The sequence below is a fragment of the Mytilus californianus genome, unplaced genomic scaffold, assembly GCF_021869535.1.
Source record: "Mytilus californianus isolate M0D057914Y unplaced genomic scaffold, xbMytCali1.0.p SCAF_1, whole genome shotgun sequence".
Taxonomy (NCBI): Eukaryota; Metazoa; Mollusca; class Bivalvia; order Mytilida; family Mytilidae; genus Mytilus; species Mytilus californianus.
The window spans coordinates 94,119,952-94,135,926 of NW_026262581.1; the positions used below are offsets into that span (position 1 = coordinate 94,119,952).

General features: G+C 31.0%; 1 protein-coding gene across 6 annotated transcripts in view; it reads left to right on the plus strand.

Moving 5' to 3' along the window:
• The window catches only part of LOC127710341 (myb-like protein X), a 126,301-nt gene that overhangs the window by 91,530 nt on the left and 18,796 nt on the right, over positions 1-15,975 (plus strand). For all 6 annotated transcript variants that reach the window (XM_052216152.1, XM_052216165.1, XM_052216156.1 and 3 more), the window contains 2 exons: positions 1,268-1,352; positions 1,921-1,989. In XM_052216152.1, coding sequence (XP_052072112.1) covers positions 1,268-1,352; positions 1,921-1,989 — 154 coding nt within the window. The remainder of the gene's footprint in view (positions 1-1,267; positions 1,353-1,920; positions 1,990-15,975) is intronic.

The window sequence follows — 15,975 nt, forward strand, 5'->3', positions numbered from 1 at the left end:
AAACACATGGACTCATCGATAAAACCATCATTTCACAAAGGAAAATTGGGTCGTAAATTTGTTTTTCATATTGCTGTGTTGAAAAAAATAGAATTACAAGTTTTAAATCTATAATTGAAATCAGCTGAATATTTTTAAAAGTACAATAAAGAACCATTTGTGTCCTCCAAGATTAGTTTTAAGAATGCTTAGACAGTAATTTTATATCTTTGTTATTATAAAAACCCATTTTATAAAAATGATTTTTTTTCTCAAATATGAAATAAATCAGCTGGATGCTGTTGTTATCTAAACAATAAAAATCTAAACAACACACTGTTACAATGTTTAATCTTGTAAATTAATTAACCTAGAAGGAATTATGAGAACTTTGTCCTACATTAAAAAATGTGTCATATAAGTATTTAAATGTCCAAATGTAGTGTGAAACAGTCAATTTTAATGATAAATTTGGAGGTTGGTACAGTGAGGTTGTGAGAAGTACTTTATCTTATCAGTCATTGTAATATCAGTTTTATGTACATCATGAACTGCTTTGATTCAATATAAAAAAACACTGGACATAAAACTGATTTTTTTTTTGGGGGGTAAAAAATCCTACCTCTATTTTTCCCTGAAATGATTTGAAAATCCATTAGCATTATTTAAAACACAAAAAAAAAATCTTTTCATAATTAAAAAAATCTGCTGTATATATATCCCCTCCTTCCCAAAAAAAAAAAATGCAAAAGAAGAAGAAAAGTTACAAGTGGTTTAACAGGACCCCAATGCCAAAGCCTGTGTACTTTATATCTTCATTAGGAAAAAGCAATGACATTTAGTTTTATTTACTGTAAACCAACTCATTTTCATGACTTTCGTGAGTAGAAAAATAAAGCGACTATGTAAAACTTGGATCTTCCGTCAATTAAATACTGGAAGTAAATTTGAAAATTGAGAAATTAAATCACCTTGTTGTGAGCTAGAAAGGGCTAAACATGACAAAGTATACACGAAAAAAGTAGATTTAAAGTGTATATTATTTATGGAAAAGTCATACAAATAACTAGAGGTTGGCGCATTAAGAAAGACTTAAGCTGTTAGCAGTTTACCTTTAGAAAATACCTCCAAAAGCCATTATAACTCAACTTTATATTAGAAGAACTATGACAAACTAGAAAAGGTTGCCATTCATACTTCTTATTTTAAAACTTCATGAATCAATGATTGGTTTGCAATGACTTATTAATTGTTGAGCCACAATTTAAAGTTATTTTTAATATTACAGGATTTACCCCTTGAAGAGCTAAAGAAAAGATGTTTAGAACATCTAGAAATAATGTCCAAAAAAAGAATCCGAGGAATTTTATCAGGTAATCTATAAATGTTTAAAGCATTGTTGTACATGGTGTTTATGCCCAATCTACAACAGTTACGTTTTGTTTTCTGGTCTCTGCATCTGTCACATATCAGGTCAAAGTTTTGGTTTGCGGTAGTTTGTGGTTACATCAACTTGTAATTTAGTACACATGTTCATTATGAAATGAACTGTTTAATAAATATGCAAAGTAAAGGTTTGACAAATATTACATGGTTGACTGAACATGAAAATGAGACCCTGCAAGCACAGCCAAAAGGATGGCCTTCATCATGGTCTTTCAGCCAAATGGAGGATGTTTAGTTAGCAATATATTTTTGTATTCCAGCTGCACTTGCAAAAGTCATATGAGGTATGTTTGCTTGAAAAAACTATTCCTCAAGATACTGAATAAAATTCAGTATCAAATTAAGAGCACTTTTATTACTTCGTTGACAGACCACAAGGTTCTGATCAGTATGGTATTTAGCTATTCAAGTTGGCAAGAAAAAAGTTCATATGTTTCAATTAGATGTGTAAATTTACAAGTTAGTTTTACAGAATAAAGTGCATGTTCATTACAGGTGATGATCCAGGAACTATTTCATCATCTGGAACAGAGGAAGATTCCTCTGGGGAGGAACAGGAGGAAGGTAATATGATCAAGGATAGAGTTAATCCTAAAGTATAAATTGTCTTGGTTTAGCAGGTCACAGACTAAGTCAGATAGGTGGGATAAGATTTGCTAACCTTTTGCTGTCAGCTAGCAATGTTGAAGAAAACAAAATGTATTTGACTTTTGATGGTGATTCCGTAATTCAGTTGTCTTTATACAGTAACTTCATAATTTATTTGTCTTGTCACAGTGATTCCGTAATTCAGTTGTCTTTATACAGTAACTTCATAAATTATTTGTCTTGTCACAGTGATTCCGTAATTCAGTTGTCTTTATACAGTAACTTCATAAATTATTTGTCTTGTCACAGTGATTCCGTAATTCAGTTGTCTTTATACAGTAACTTCATAAATTATTTGTCTTGTCACAGTGATTCCGTAATTCAGTTGTCTTATACAGTAACTTCATAAATTATTTGTCTTGTCACAGTGATTCCGTAATTCAGTTGTCTTTATACAGTAACTTCATAAATTATTTGTCTTGTCACAGTGATTCCGTAATTCAGTTGTCTTATACAGTAACTTCATAAATTATTTGTCATGTCACAGTGATTCCGTAATTCAGTTGTCTTTATACAGTAACTTCATAAATTATTTGTCTTGTCACAGTGATTCCGTAATTCAGTTGTCTTATACAGTAACTTCATAAATTATTTGTCTTGTCACAGTGATTCCGTAATTCAGTTGTCTTTATACAGTAACTTCATTAATTATTTGTCTTGTCACAGTGATTCCGTAATTCAGTTGTCTTATACAGTAACTTCATAAATTATTTGTCTTGTCACAGTGATTCCGTAATTCAGTTGTCTTTATACAGTAACTTCATAAATTATTTGTCTTGTCACAGTGATTCCATAACTCTTTGTCTTGTCACTGTGAAGAAAAAGATGTGAACAATTACAGGTCACAGTACGGCCTTCAACTATGAGCAAAACATACAGTATAGTAAGCTCTAAAACCTGGGTATGACATAAGGTGGAAGCAACCAAGGACGACCACTGGATTCCTGGCGTTCTAAAGCCACATAATGACTGGAAAAAAGTGTGAACCAGAGGTGAAGAGGTGGAAGGTTAATATGTTTGTGAGCCTAAAAATCAGTTGGACTGGGCTTATCTCCTTAGATCTGTAACAAGGACAAAAGCATATAGTAAAAGACAAGGAGTAATAATTGTGTTGCCGTATCCAAATCAGTTTTTGTCTCGCCTGTGACGAAATTTGCAGAAAGCAAGACAAAGGGATTGCTTTTCCGTAGACAGCTGTGGCTGCGGTGACAGCTTCAACAATTGTTAAGTTTTCTGCTTAAGTTAGTTTGATAGGAACTACTTGTGCTAGATCAATGATATTGTGTATAAAGTTGCGTTACTATCAGTATTTCAAGGCCCTGCCCCCTAGGGGATGGTCCAGTGACTTTCAATCAATTACTGTAAGTTCAGAAATTATTGCGTGCATTTATTATTGCGATTTTTCAAAAATTGACAAGAATGCAAGTTTAATTATTGCGATTTCAGACAAATCTACATACAGATCTATGTTTTAGTTATCAAAATGCGAGTTATTATTGTGATACTCATCTAGTCGCATTATTCGCATTAATAAAAACCTCGCAATAATTTCTGAATTTACAGTAACAATTTTCAATGTTAAGTTTTTTGATTAAGTTAGTTTGATAGGAACTACATGTACTTACAATAGACAATATTTTCTATAAAGTTACATTGCTGTCTGTACATCTCAGTTTGTCTACCATTTCGAGGCCCTACCCACTAATTAATTAGCAATGTTGCTGTCCATCGGATTGTCTTTTTCTGAATGTTATGCCGACAGGCGAGACATATCTCTGTGTCAACAGTTTATCAACTGGAAGCATTTGGATTTTGATATATAGGCTTCTGTTAACTTATTCATTGATTGATTGATAAATTGATTGAGATTTAATATAAACAAAAGGAGATATACATGTATCATGTTAATGTCAAGGTGACACTTTTTCAATGACAAAGTTTTACAAAAAAAAAAAGAAATAAGGATATCTTGAGCACATTACATTGTCTTCAAGGACCAACAAGTGGTACTACAATTTGGCAAGCTTTAGATTGCTTTCAGTCAGACAATGAAATTAACACTTTATAAATAAAACTTTACAAGTTATGAGTAAATAACAACAGAAGATGTGACATAAAATTCATATTCTGATAAATGTTCATATACACAAATATATGGTGGTATTAAAAACCACTGTCATTGGTTAAAAGGTAAGCTGCTGTGGGATTTGTTAGTGAATTCAGGTCATCTAGGTACCATCTTGTACTTGCAGTGACATTTTAGCTTTTGCTTCTTGTAGAAAGCCTCACTGTGACTTTTAGATGAAGAGCAGCAGTAAGAGTGCTGTTTTCTTTGCTTTAGGTTTGGTCGAGTGTGTTGAGGAATTAAATGTCTTTCTCCCTTATAATTCTAATGACATCACCATGAATCAAACATAGAAACCATTGCACAACATTTTGAAACTTGATATTGCAAGTAAATTTAAATGAATATAGTTTTGATTTCTTTTTGATAAAAAATAAACAATAGACAGTCTGTTATTTCATTTATCCAAGAAAAAAAGTAAATCATTTAAAAGAAATTGTCATCTTGAAATAAATCTAAATAAAATGAAAAGTATTAGAATTTAAGAAATTGTCTAATTACACATTTTTAGATTAAAAGTATTATGGATTTTGTTCATTTTTCCTTGGCTAAAGATTAATTACTGTCTGACTACTATTTGACCCTTATTGTCCATATTAGGTAGTTTCTACTAGATCTTATGTAAACCTTTTATTTCTAACCCCCTCTGGGCCTATGGTCATAAAATTGGTCAATAATTTGTCAAGTCCTATTTCTTCTTTCCTTTTGATGATTACAAAACGGAGATCTCAATTAGTGTTTTATTGGTTCCACGATCAAAAATGAAGAATTACATTTATTTTATTTGTTGAAATTATTGGAGAGGATGACATTTAATATTGGTTTGGTAATGTCCAGCTAGAATGGAAGATAAAAGCCAAAAAACATATTTTATTGTTTTTATGATGAATTACAAAAGGATAGATGTTTTTTGTTGAATATTTATAATAATAAGATATATATTTTATTTACATATTTTGTGAAATGAGATCATCACCTGGTCATCTGAATAAAATGTTTATTTAACAATGTTTTTAGACCATTATAAGAGGACCTTTCGTCTTGTTCATTTGTCACTCTTGATTGTTAAGGTCATTTATGTAAATTTCATATTATGTGTACTCCAATGGGGAATAAATTTTGACTTAATTTTATGTTAGATATGAAAAGATAAAATTTTATTTACTTTTTACAAGTCTTAAAATTTAGAATTAACAAGGTGTTCCACGTTTTTCATTTTCAAGCATATTTTGACAAGGTCAAAGAATGATGTTTTTGGAACTTTGATTTTATGATAATACTGACAGCTTTAAGTTCCATTCTATCGTTTCATCTTCCTGATATGGCTGGCTTTTTTTCAAATAGATTGCCGGTAATCATATCTAATATGAAAAAAGACAGACTATATATATAAAAAAATTAATATCATATACTGATAATATGATACCTATATTAATTTATTTATTAAATTTCATATTCCTCAAAAACTCAAGTTACTTGAGAACTAGATATTTTCTGAATATAAATATATAATACATATCTGGAATATTGGGTTTTGTCATTTAATTTAAACAATCTATTAAATAAAATAAGTTTCCATGGTAATTTTGCCAGGTGCAACGTTAGTTAAATGAGAAATATGAAAAAGTGATATTGAGCTGTAATTGCCTTTTCTCCATGTAAGTAACAATAAACCCCAATGTGATAATATAGCAGCTTAAATTTTGTGCATTAAGGCTGATTAAGGGTTCATTAGAAATGGATTTTTCAGGAAATATAATTGAATGTTTGTTCCATTGTTCAGTATTTTTCGATTAAATATAATGAAATAGAGTCCATTTGTATTGTAATATGTATTTACAAGTTTCTTAATTAACAACATGTTGACGATTATTTTGAAAGTAATTACAGTGTTCCGTCATCCATTATAGGCTTAGTATTAATCAAAATTGATTATAATTTTGCACCAGTGTCCATTGTGGTAGAAATTTTACACTGGTCATCCAATATTGATTTTCAAATTGAAGCTGAGGAAAACAATTGAAATTTATTAGTTTCTGTAGAAGCAAGACATTATTAAACCAGAAAGTTGAATAATGACCAGAGGGACCATCTTCAAATGTTGCCATAGAATAGTATTGATACATGTTAGGTACTGGTTTTATTGTAAAAGTAGCTTTCAATCCATAATTTTTAAAAAAGTTGATCATTAAAGATTTCAGTGATGTTTATTTGATGTATCAAGATTTTTAATTACTATTTTTTTTTTTCGTTCTTTGAACCTATTCTGAGATGGTTAAGCATATACTGTGTGAAATACACTTGTGAAAAGTGTTGTATTTCATTATAAAGGCATTTCTTAAATCAATAAACAATAAAACATTCATCTTATATCAAAAGTATTTTTCACCATTTCTGTAAGCAAAGTTTTTTGGAAGTACCAATAGAAGTACCCTATGTACTATCTATATAATTACCAAGAATGATAATTAAATGTCAGAATTGAAAAAAAGTATGTTTGTGACAAATAGCAGTCTTTATTACAATATTAGTTTTGCTTTTCAAAAGCGTCAAACAACATAACTTCAGTTTTTTTTGCATGTACAATGGATCACACAGTAAATTCTGATGTCTATCATTGATGAAAGGGAAGTAAGTCTAGCATACAAAGAAATAAATCTTTACATCAACAGATAAGTTCAATTAAGAAGACAATTTGTTTCTTTTTCCTGATTTAAGAGTTTGATGAAAGTTGTCTCCTGCATTTACTTTGATAGTTTAATAACATTATTTTAATTTCTTTAAATTGACATGTTTGATTTAGAGAAAATTGAATCTCATAAAATTGTGGAATTTGATACTAAAATTTCCTTTATTCTGTTATGACTAGATTAGAAATGAAGAAAGATGATATTGAGTTGATTATCTAAGCACTTATTTTGCTATCAAAATGAAATGCTGAGGCTCCTAATTTAATATTTGAATTAGATTTTTTTTCATTTCTTTTTAGAGAGGATACTTAAACTGCACAGGATAAATATAGTATTTCATGCACACTTGCTTCGCTCTCCCACCACATAAGTAAATGTATTATTACCACACCTAATTATACCCCCACTTTAGAAGTGGGGGGCTATATTGCATTCAACTTGTTTTTCTGTTCATCCAAAACATTTTTCTCTGATAATTGTGAAAAGAATAACTTCATATTTGGTCAGCAAGCCTGACAGTGATTAGTTCTATCATGTGAACACTCTTTATATCTGCAATACACATACTACTTGTTTTCCCAATACTTTAAATTTTTCAACATGTTGAATGAATTAAAAATGTTGTCAGCAGTACTGAACACAATGACTTCTTATTTGGTCAGCAGCCCAACAGTGTTTAGCATGGATATCTAGTTGCTTTTATCAAAACTTTGAATTACAAGTTGGGGGATGCATAGCACCACAATTAATGCATTCTTGTTTTAAGATTTTTACGAATTGTTAATTTGTAACAGCATTTTGCTTTTTGATCATTCCTAAAAACCAGTCTAGATCATGATAAGCAAAAATGGTTTAATGGTTTTCTTGCTGTTGGACTATAGAGTCAGATTTTTATGGAAATCTCACTACATTTATTCATGTAATATAATGCATTTCACATTGATGAAAACATAAACAACTGTGTTTTGTTGAAGAACCATTGTTGACTTCTAGATGTTTGAGTTTGGCCCAAAGGACCAAATGAGCTATTGCCATCACTTGGCATTCAGGTTCCCTGAACTTTTCAAATATCTTCTTCTCTGAAATTACAGAGGCAATTCAAACAAAACTTGACAGGATTGATTTTGAAGGTGTCTAGATAATAGTCTGATAATTATATGTTGGTGTATCAACTAACAAGGCCGCCATGGTGGAAAATAGAGTATCAGGCTGAATGCAAGCAATTGTCTAATTTCTTGAATCTGTAATAGATACAATTAATCTGATAGGGTGAAAATGAAGATTGTCTGTATCTACCTAAATTTATTTTCTATAAGATGATTAGAGGACTCCTAATAGGACTTATTGCCTTTAAGTGACAAGACTTCTTTTTGTTACCAGTCTTAATGTTATCTCCTATATATTTGTTAACAATAATAAATAGACTGAACTATAAATGGTAAAAATGATCAACAGTATAACTAGAAAATGCAAATATGACTGAAGCCATCTTTATAAGAGTTATTGTCTCTTCTTGACGAAGTAAAAAAAAAAACCGAAGACTTACGCATGCTGTTTCCAGCAGTGGTGGTGGCATCAACAATATATTAGTTTGTCATTAGGTCAGTTTATGGGGAACTACTAGTTGTGGCCGGGTCAATGATATTTGGTATGTATTTGTATTAGTATTGGCACATCTCATTTGTATGGAAATTATTTGGCCCTGCCCCCTCAGTCATGGTCCATTTACCTTGAAAATTTTGCTTAGTTTACATATATTAGTATGTGAATAGGTCAGCTTAAGAGGAATTACTAGTGTGAGGTCAATGATATATGGAATTCAGATCTATAAGCATAGGCACATCTCATTTCCATGGAACTTATTTGGTCATGCCCCCTCAGTCATGGTCTATTGATTTTGAAATTTACATATAGTTTGTGATTAGGTCAGTTTCAGGGGAATGACTAGTGGTAGGTCAATGATATTTGGTATGCAGATGTATTAGCATCGGCAAGGATTTATTACTAACATATCTAATATACGTCCTTGGCATTGGAAAATCTCATTTCCATGGAGATTTTTTGGACCGCCCCCTCATTCATGGTCTATAGAGTTTAAATGTTTTGCATAGTTTACATGTTTAAATATTGCCATTTTAATTTCAATATTTGCATCATACTATCAAAATTACAAAAAAGGTGAGACATATCTCTATGTCTACAGTTTAATACTATATAAATTGTCGAATATTGTCCTTTTTGTGGGTTTTTTTTGTCTATTATTTTCAAAACTACTATACATTGACAGCAACTGTTATCCTTTGAAAATGTTTGGCTGAATTATAGCTCCTTTAATGAATGTAGCCAAAGCTTATAGAAATACTATGCCAGCTATTCTGTTTGTCATCAATGGTCTTGTTAACACCATGGAGGTTCACTCATGCATCAAGTTTTCATCCAGCTTTGTCCACTGCTTGGATAGAGCTCTACTTGTTATCCTTTGAAAATGTTTGGCTGAATTATAGCTCCTTTAATGAATGTAGCCAAAGCTTATAGAAATACTATGCCAGCTATTCTGTTTGTCATCAATGGTCTTGTTAACACCATGGAGGTTCACTCATGCATCAAGTTTTCATCCAGCTTTGTCCACTGCTTGGATAGAGCTCTACTTGATATCAAGATCAGAGATGGAAAGTCAGAACCACATCATGATTATTAAAGGAGCTTAAAGTTTGAAGGCATCATAGACTGTTATGTTTAGTCATAATCAAACACTGCCCTGTTCTTATGTTATTAGCCATTAAGAGAGCTTGAATCTAATATAATTGTGCTTCATGATCAGAGGTCAGAGACATGAGATTAGTCTTATAGGTATTATAAAGCCCAATCTTTTACTAACTAACTGGATAAAGCATTGTTAACTGTTTGTCTATGTGGAGTGCTTTTATCCATACATTTTCAAGGTCATTAATGCAAAGTTCACAGAGTCACCTAAAATCATTCTTTTAAATAATTATTCAAATTTTATTGTGTTGTTAGGGCATCTGCTCCTTTATGGTGTCTTTGTTTCATTTGTACTTTGGACCTTTACAGTAAAACTTTAAAAACAAAAAGTATTTGACACATACATGCATTGACATATTGCTATCTAAGACAAAAAGTTTGCAGAAACTGTCAGACTTTTTGACCATATATGTTGAGTAACACAGTTATTATTAGTCTAGTTCAGTAAAGTAGTCATTAAAAACTGCTGAAATGTTCAGAAAAACAGCTATTTTTTTACAAATTAAATCTACATTATAAAGCTTCTTTTATGTGTTAGTACTGCAAAAACCTTTTTAAAATTGAATTATGTAGAGAACTATGGCAATTACGCAAAAATGATTTGACATTTGATTTTAAAAAAGGTATTAAAAAGTGATATACAATCTGGGATTTTTCAGACATCGGATATAAAATAGACTGAAAACCACAAAACCCATCAAAACACCCATGTAAATTTAATATTATTTATAGAGAACATTTCACATTTACAATCCTTAATGTTGTTTTATAATTGGAGAAAAAGGAATGAAGACATATAATTGATTATTTAATATTTCATACTATTTTTTTGGTGTGAAGATAGTCGGCGATACATATTTAGAAGCAGACAAAAAAAATAAGAAATATTTTCATCGAAGCCTTATGTGTCATTTTTTTTATGTTGAAGATACCTTCGGGAATTGGGGGAGTATTTAGGGGAATTGTTTAGAGTAAAAAACATAAAAAACTAATTTGGTAAACTATTTTTTTTTAGGAAATTAAATGTTTTTATTATCTAGTTTATTTATTATAACATTACTGTATTCTGGAGGGTACCAGTTTTTATATGTTTTAAAAAATGTTCATGAAATTAAATAGTCGATGTGATAAGATAATTTACATAATATTTTTTATACCATTATCTTGTTCTCTCATATTTTATTCATCATACATGGATTTATTGCAGTTGCTTGTAGAAACTGTCCTTGCCGAAAGCTAATAGTTTTTTTTTAGTTATAGTCAATAGAAGATCTTGGCTTGCTGTCTTTTTTATGACCCCACAATGACAAGTCACATGAAGATATGGCTTAACTCCTGTTTTAATGCCCCCGCTGTAGCGGAGGGGCATCAAGTTTTACCCTTTTATGTCCGTACGTCCCAAAATTGGTTTCCGTTCTCTAACTTGAGTTTGCCTCAACCAAATCTTATGAAATTTATACACAATGCTTATTACCACAAAACACAGATCAAGTTTGAATTTTGGTGGCGTCACTTTAACCGTTCTAGAGTTATGCCATTTTATAAATGGAAAAATTGCAAAATTTGTAGTTTCCGTTCTCTAACTTAAGTTTGCCTCAACCAGATGTTATGAAACTTATGCACAATGCTTATTACCACCAAATACAGATCAAGTTTGAAATTTGGTAGGGTCACTCTAACCGTTCTAGAGTTATGCCCCTTTATAAATGGAAAAATTACAAAATTTTTAGTTTCCGTTCTCTAACTTAAGTTTGCCTCAAACAAATGTTATGAAACTTATACACAATGCTTATTACCACAAAACACAGATCTTTTTGAATTTTGGTGGCATCACTTTAACAGTTCTAGAGTTATGCCCCTTTATAAATGGAAAAATTGCAAATTTTTAGTTTCCGTTCTCTAACTTAAGTTTGCCTCAACCAAATGTTAAGAAACTTATACACAATGCTTATTACCACAAAACACAGATCAAGTTTGAATTTTGGTGGAGTCACTTTAACCATTCTTGAGTTATGCCCCTTTATAAATGGAAAAAAATGCAAAATGTTTTGTTTCCGTTCTCTAACTTAAGTTGCCTCAACCAAATGTTATGAAACTTATACACACAATGCTTTTTACCACAAAACACAGATCAAGTTGAATTTTGGTAGCGTCACTTTAATCATTATCGAGTTATGCCCTTTATAAATCGAAAAATTGCAAAATTTTTAGTTTCCGTTCTGTAACTTAAGTTTGCCCCAACCAAACATTATGAAACCTATACACAATACTTATTACCTTAAAACTCAGATCAAGTACAAATTTGGGTAGTGTCACTTTTATTGTTCTTGAGTTATGTTCCTTTATAATGTTGTATGCATTGGGGACACATTCTCCATTTATTTTTATTCTCCATCTGTTTGTTCGCTCTGATAAAGGTTAGGTATTGTGTCCTCATACTCTTTATCCAGTTTTATAGGATATTTTTATGTTCACAGGTTACCTGTTTATAAACACACTTGTGGTATATAAACAGGTAACCTGTGAACATTAAAATATCCAGGATTTCAATTTTTTTGAATTATTCATAAAACTGCAGATCTATAATTATTCATGATGTTCTTTTTCATTGAAAGAGTTATTGTTCTGATTTATTCTTTTCACTATGTTAAAAAAAAAAATCGTGTAATTTGGTTTTGAAGATATGAAAATATTTGGTGTATAACAGCCAACAGTTGATATGATTTTGACCTCAACCCCATGTTGATTTGGTTTAATTTTTCACAGAATTGCATAGTTTTGAACAAACTCCTCTTTGTGTAAATTACAGGGTATAATGACTGTGTGATACTTTTTAAAGTGTCTACATTTTTTGGCTTTTAAGATGGAAATAATGACACACTGGTTCTAATTGAGCTAAAAGTGCAATCAGATTGTCATCTTTGTCTCTGAAAGTATATGCCTTATCAAAATTAAACATGACAGGAATATGGTATGGATGGTCCTTCATAGATATTCTCATTTCATTTATATTAAACTAAAACATGGTTGCAAGTGACAGTTTTATGCCCCCACCGTAGCGGAGGGGGCCTTAAGTTTTACCCTTGTCCGTTCCATCCATCCCGTCCATCGCGTACGTCCCAAAAATTGGTTTCTGTTCTCTAACTTTAGTTTGCCTCAACCAAATGTTGTCAAAGCTACCCGGTATACACAATGCTTATTACCACAAACACAGATCAAGTTCGAAATTGGGTGGTGTCATTTTACCTTTCATGAGTTATGCCCCTTTATAAACATAAAAATTGCTGAATTTTTTGTTTCCGTTCTGTAACGTTAGTTTATCTAAACCAAAAGTTATGAAACTTATACACAATGCTCATTACCACAAAACACAGATCAAGTTTGAAATTGGTTTGCGTCACTTTTACCGATCATTAGTTATGCCCCTTTATAAACATAAAATTTGCTGAAATTTTCATTTCTATTTTCTAACTTTAGTTTGCCTCAACCAAATGTAATGAAATTTATTCACAATACTTATTACAACAAAACACAGATCTAGTTTGAAGTTGTTTCTGTTCTCTAACTTTAGTTTGCCTCAACCAAATGTTATTGAACGATGAGAGCACTCAAACCTGCAAGCAAATTCTAATGACACCATGTAGAAATATATGTCATTAACTTTAAAAGAAAAGAAAATGTCAATAATTAGTACATTGACTCATGCATATTTACAAGTGGGGCATCTGTGGCCCATAGACACATTCTCCATTTATATTTAATTTTTTACAAGTTTTTAAAAAAAATTTGCGGTTGTATGTTGGTATCACGTTGTCGTCGTCCGAAGACAGTTGGTTCCCGGACAATAACTTTAGTATAATGTAAATAGAAATCTATGAAATTTAAACACAAGGTTTATAACCACAAAAGGAAGGTTGGGATTGGTTTTGGGGGTTATGGTCCTAACAGTTTAGGAATTAGGGGCCAAAAAGGGGCCCAAATAAGCATTTTTCTAGTTTCCAGACAATAACTTGTGGAAAGGTGTATGGATCTCTCTGAAATTATACCACAAGTTTTCATACCACAAAGGGATGGTTAGGATTTGCTTTGGGGGGTTATGGCTCAAACTGTTTAGGAATTAGGGGCAAAAAAGGGGGAAAAACAAGAGTGTCCTGGTTAATGGACAATAACTTTAGTACAAAACATAATTTAAAGCAGTGTAAGGGAGGTAATTCAAACTTATCATTTGAATTACCTCCTTTACACTGCTTTTAAAATATGTATAAAGTAATGGTTAATGAACAATTACTTAAGACAATTTGAAAGCAGTTTAAGGGAGGTAATCCATACACAACGTTTTGATTACCTCCCTTACACTGCTTTTAAATTATGTTTAAAGAAATGCATATTTATTAAGGAAGACCAGAAAAAATATCTGCAAATGTTGCATCTTTTTTTTTTACAAAAAAATCCATATGAAAGATTTGACACCATATTTTAAATTCTATTATAAAATAGATTAAGTTAGCACTATGGTAAATTTAAATGGGTAATTATGGTTGCAAACTCCATTTGAAATTTGATTTGAGATTATGACCATATCTTGAGGGAAAGATTTTTTGGGGGGGAAAAGGGGAGGGGAGGAGGCGGGGGTAAAAAAATTTTGGGGGGTCAATTTTTTCTCATTTCAGATTTCAGAAATTAAGAAAAATTCTTCAAATATTGTTTTTTTTGCAAAAAAAAAGTGGGGTGTGTGTTAATACGCAACAGCATAGTGTATTGCACAAAAAAAAAAGGGGGGGGGGGGTATATTTTTTTTTATTTGTGGGGAGGGGGGGTCAATTCGCAACAGCAAAGTGTTTTGCACAAAAGCAAAAAATTGAATATAAATTCAAATCATATAACCAATTCTAAGTTCTTTGACTACAGTTATTCTGTTTCAGAAACCTTTTATGTGTCAAATATTTAATTACAATCCAAATTCAGACCTGTATCAAGCGCGAATATTGTGTCCATTTTTGCCCCAACTGTTCAGGGTTGGACCTCTGCTGTCGTATCCAGCTGCGCTCAGCGAAGCAATTTATTAATGTTGAATGCCATTGTAAAGTTGATGTTTATGTTGAATGCCACTAAAAGTTTATGTTACCTAGATGTCACTGTAAAGTTGATGTTTATGTTGAATGCCATTAAAGTTCATGTAACCATGATGCCAGTGTAAAGTTGATGTTTAAGTTGAATGCCACATATAGTTTATGTTACCTAGATGTCACTGTAAAGTTGATGTCTATGTTGAATGCCACTGAAAAGTTTATGTTACCTAGATGTCAGTGTAAAGTTGATGTTTATGTTGAATGCCACTGAAAATTTATGTTACCTAGATGTCACTGTAAAGTTGATGTTTATGTTGAATGCCACTGAAAATTGATGTTACCTAGATGTCACTGTAAAGTTGATGTTTATGTTGAATGCCACCAAAAGTTTATGTAACCTGGATGTCAGTGTAAAGTTGATGTCTATGTTCAATACCACTGAAAGTTTATGTTACCTGGATGTCAGTGTAAAGTTGATGTTTATGTTGAATGCCACTGAAAGTTTATGTTACCTAGATGTCACTGTAAAGTTGATAATTATGTTGAATTTCACTGAAAGTTTATGTTACCTGGATGTCAGTGTAAAGTTATTGCGAACCCAATGAAAGTTTTCCACAGTGCCATCTCTATCTTGACCAGGTATTTAAACTTTTGCAAGTTCACCTGTCCTATTGAATAAATACAATAGCTATTGTTCTCTGTGTAGTTTATTCCCTGGGACCTTTAAATTTCTTCTAAGAGAAATCTATCATTCATTGATTAAATTACCTGAGTAAAAAAATGATCTTATATGAAGACAAAAATACTTTTTTTATACTCATTAATTGCATGTGATGATGTATTTATTCAATATTAATAATATATTTTCATTCAGTTTAATATAAACATTGATTCAATCATAAAAAGTTAATTTCTAACAAAAGTTTTATCAATGTTCCTATTGAAATTTGATTTTTTTTTGTTTAGTTATAGAATACATTTAAGAAGATCTTAATTTGAAACATCATTATTTTCAAGTTCTTATTCATGTCAAACAAATTTTTTTTTAAAAGGAACAATGTTGAAAGTTTTGTCAGAAATCAACTTTTTATGATTGAATCAATGTTTATATTAAACTGAATGAAAATATATTATTAATATTGAATAACTACATCATCACACACAGTTAATGAGTATAAAAAAAGTATTTTTGTCTACATATAAGATCATTTTTTTACTCAGGTAATTTAATCAATGAATGATAGATTTCTCTTAG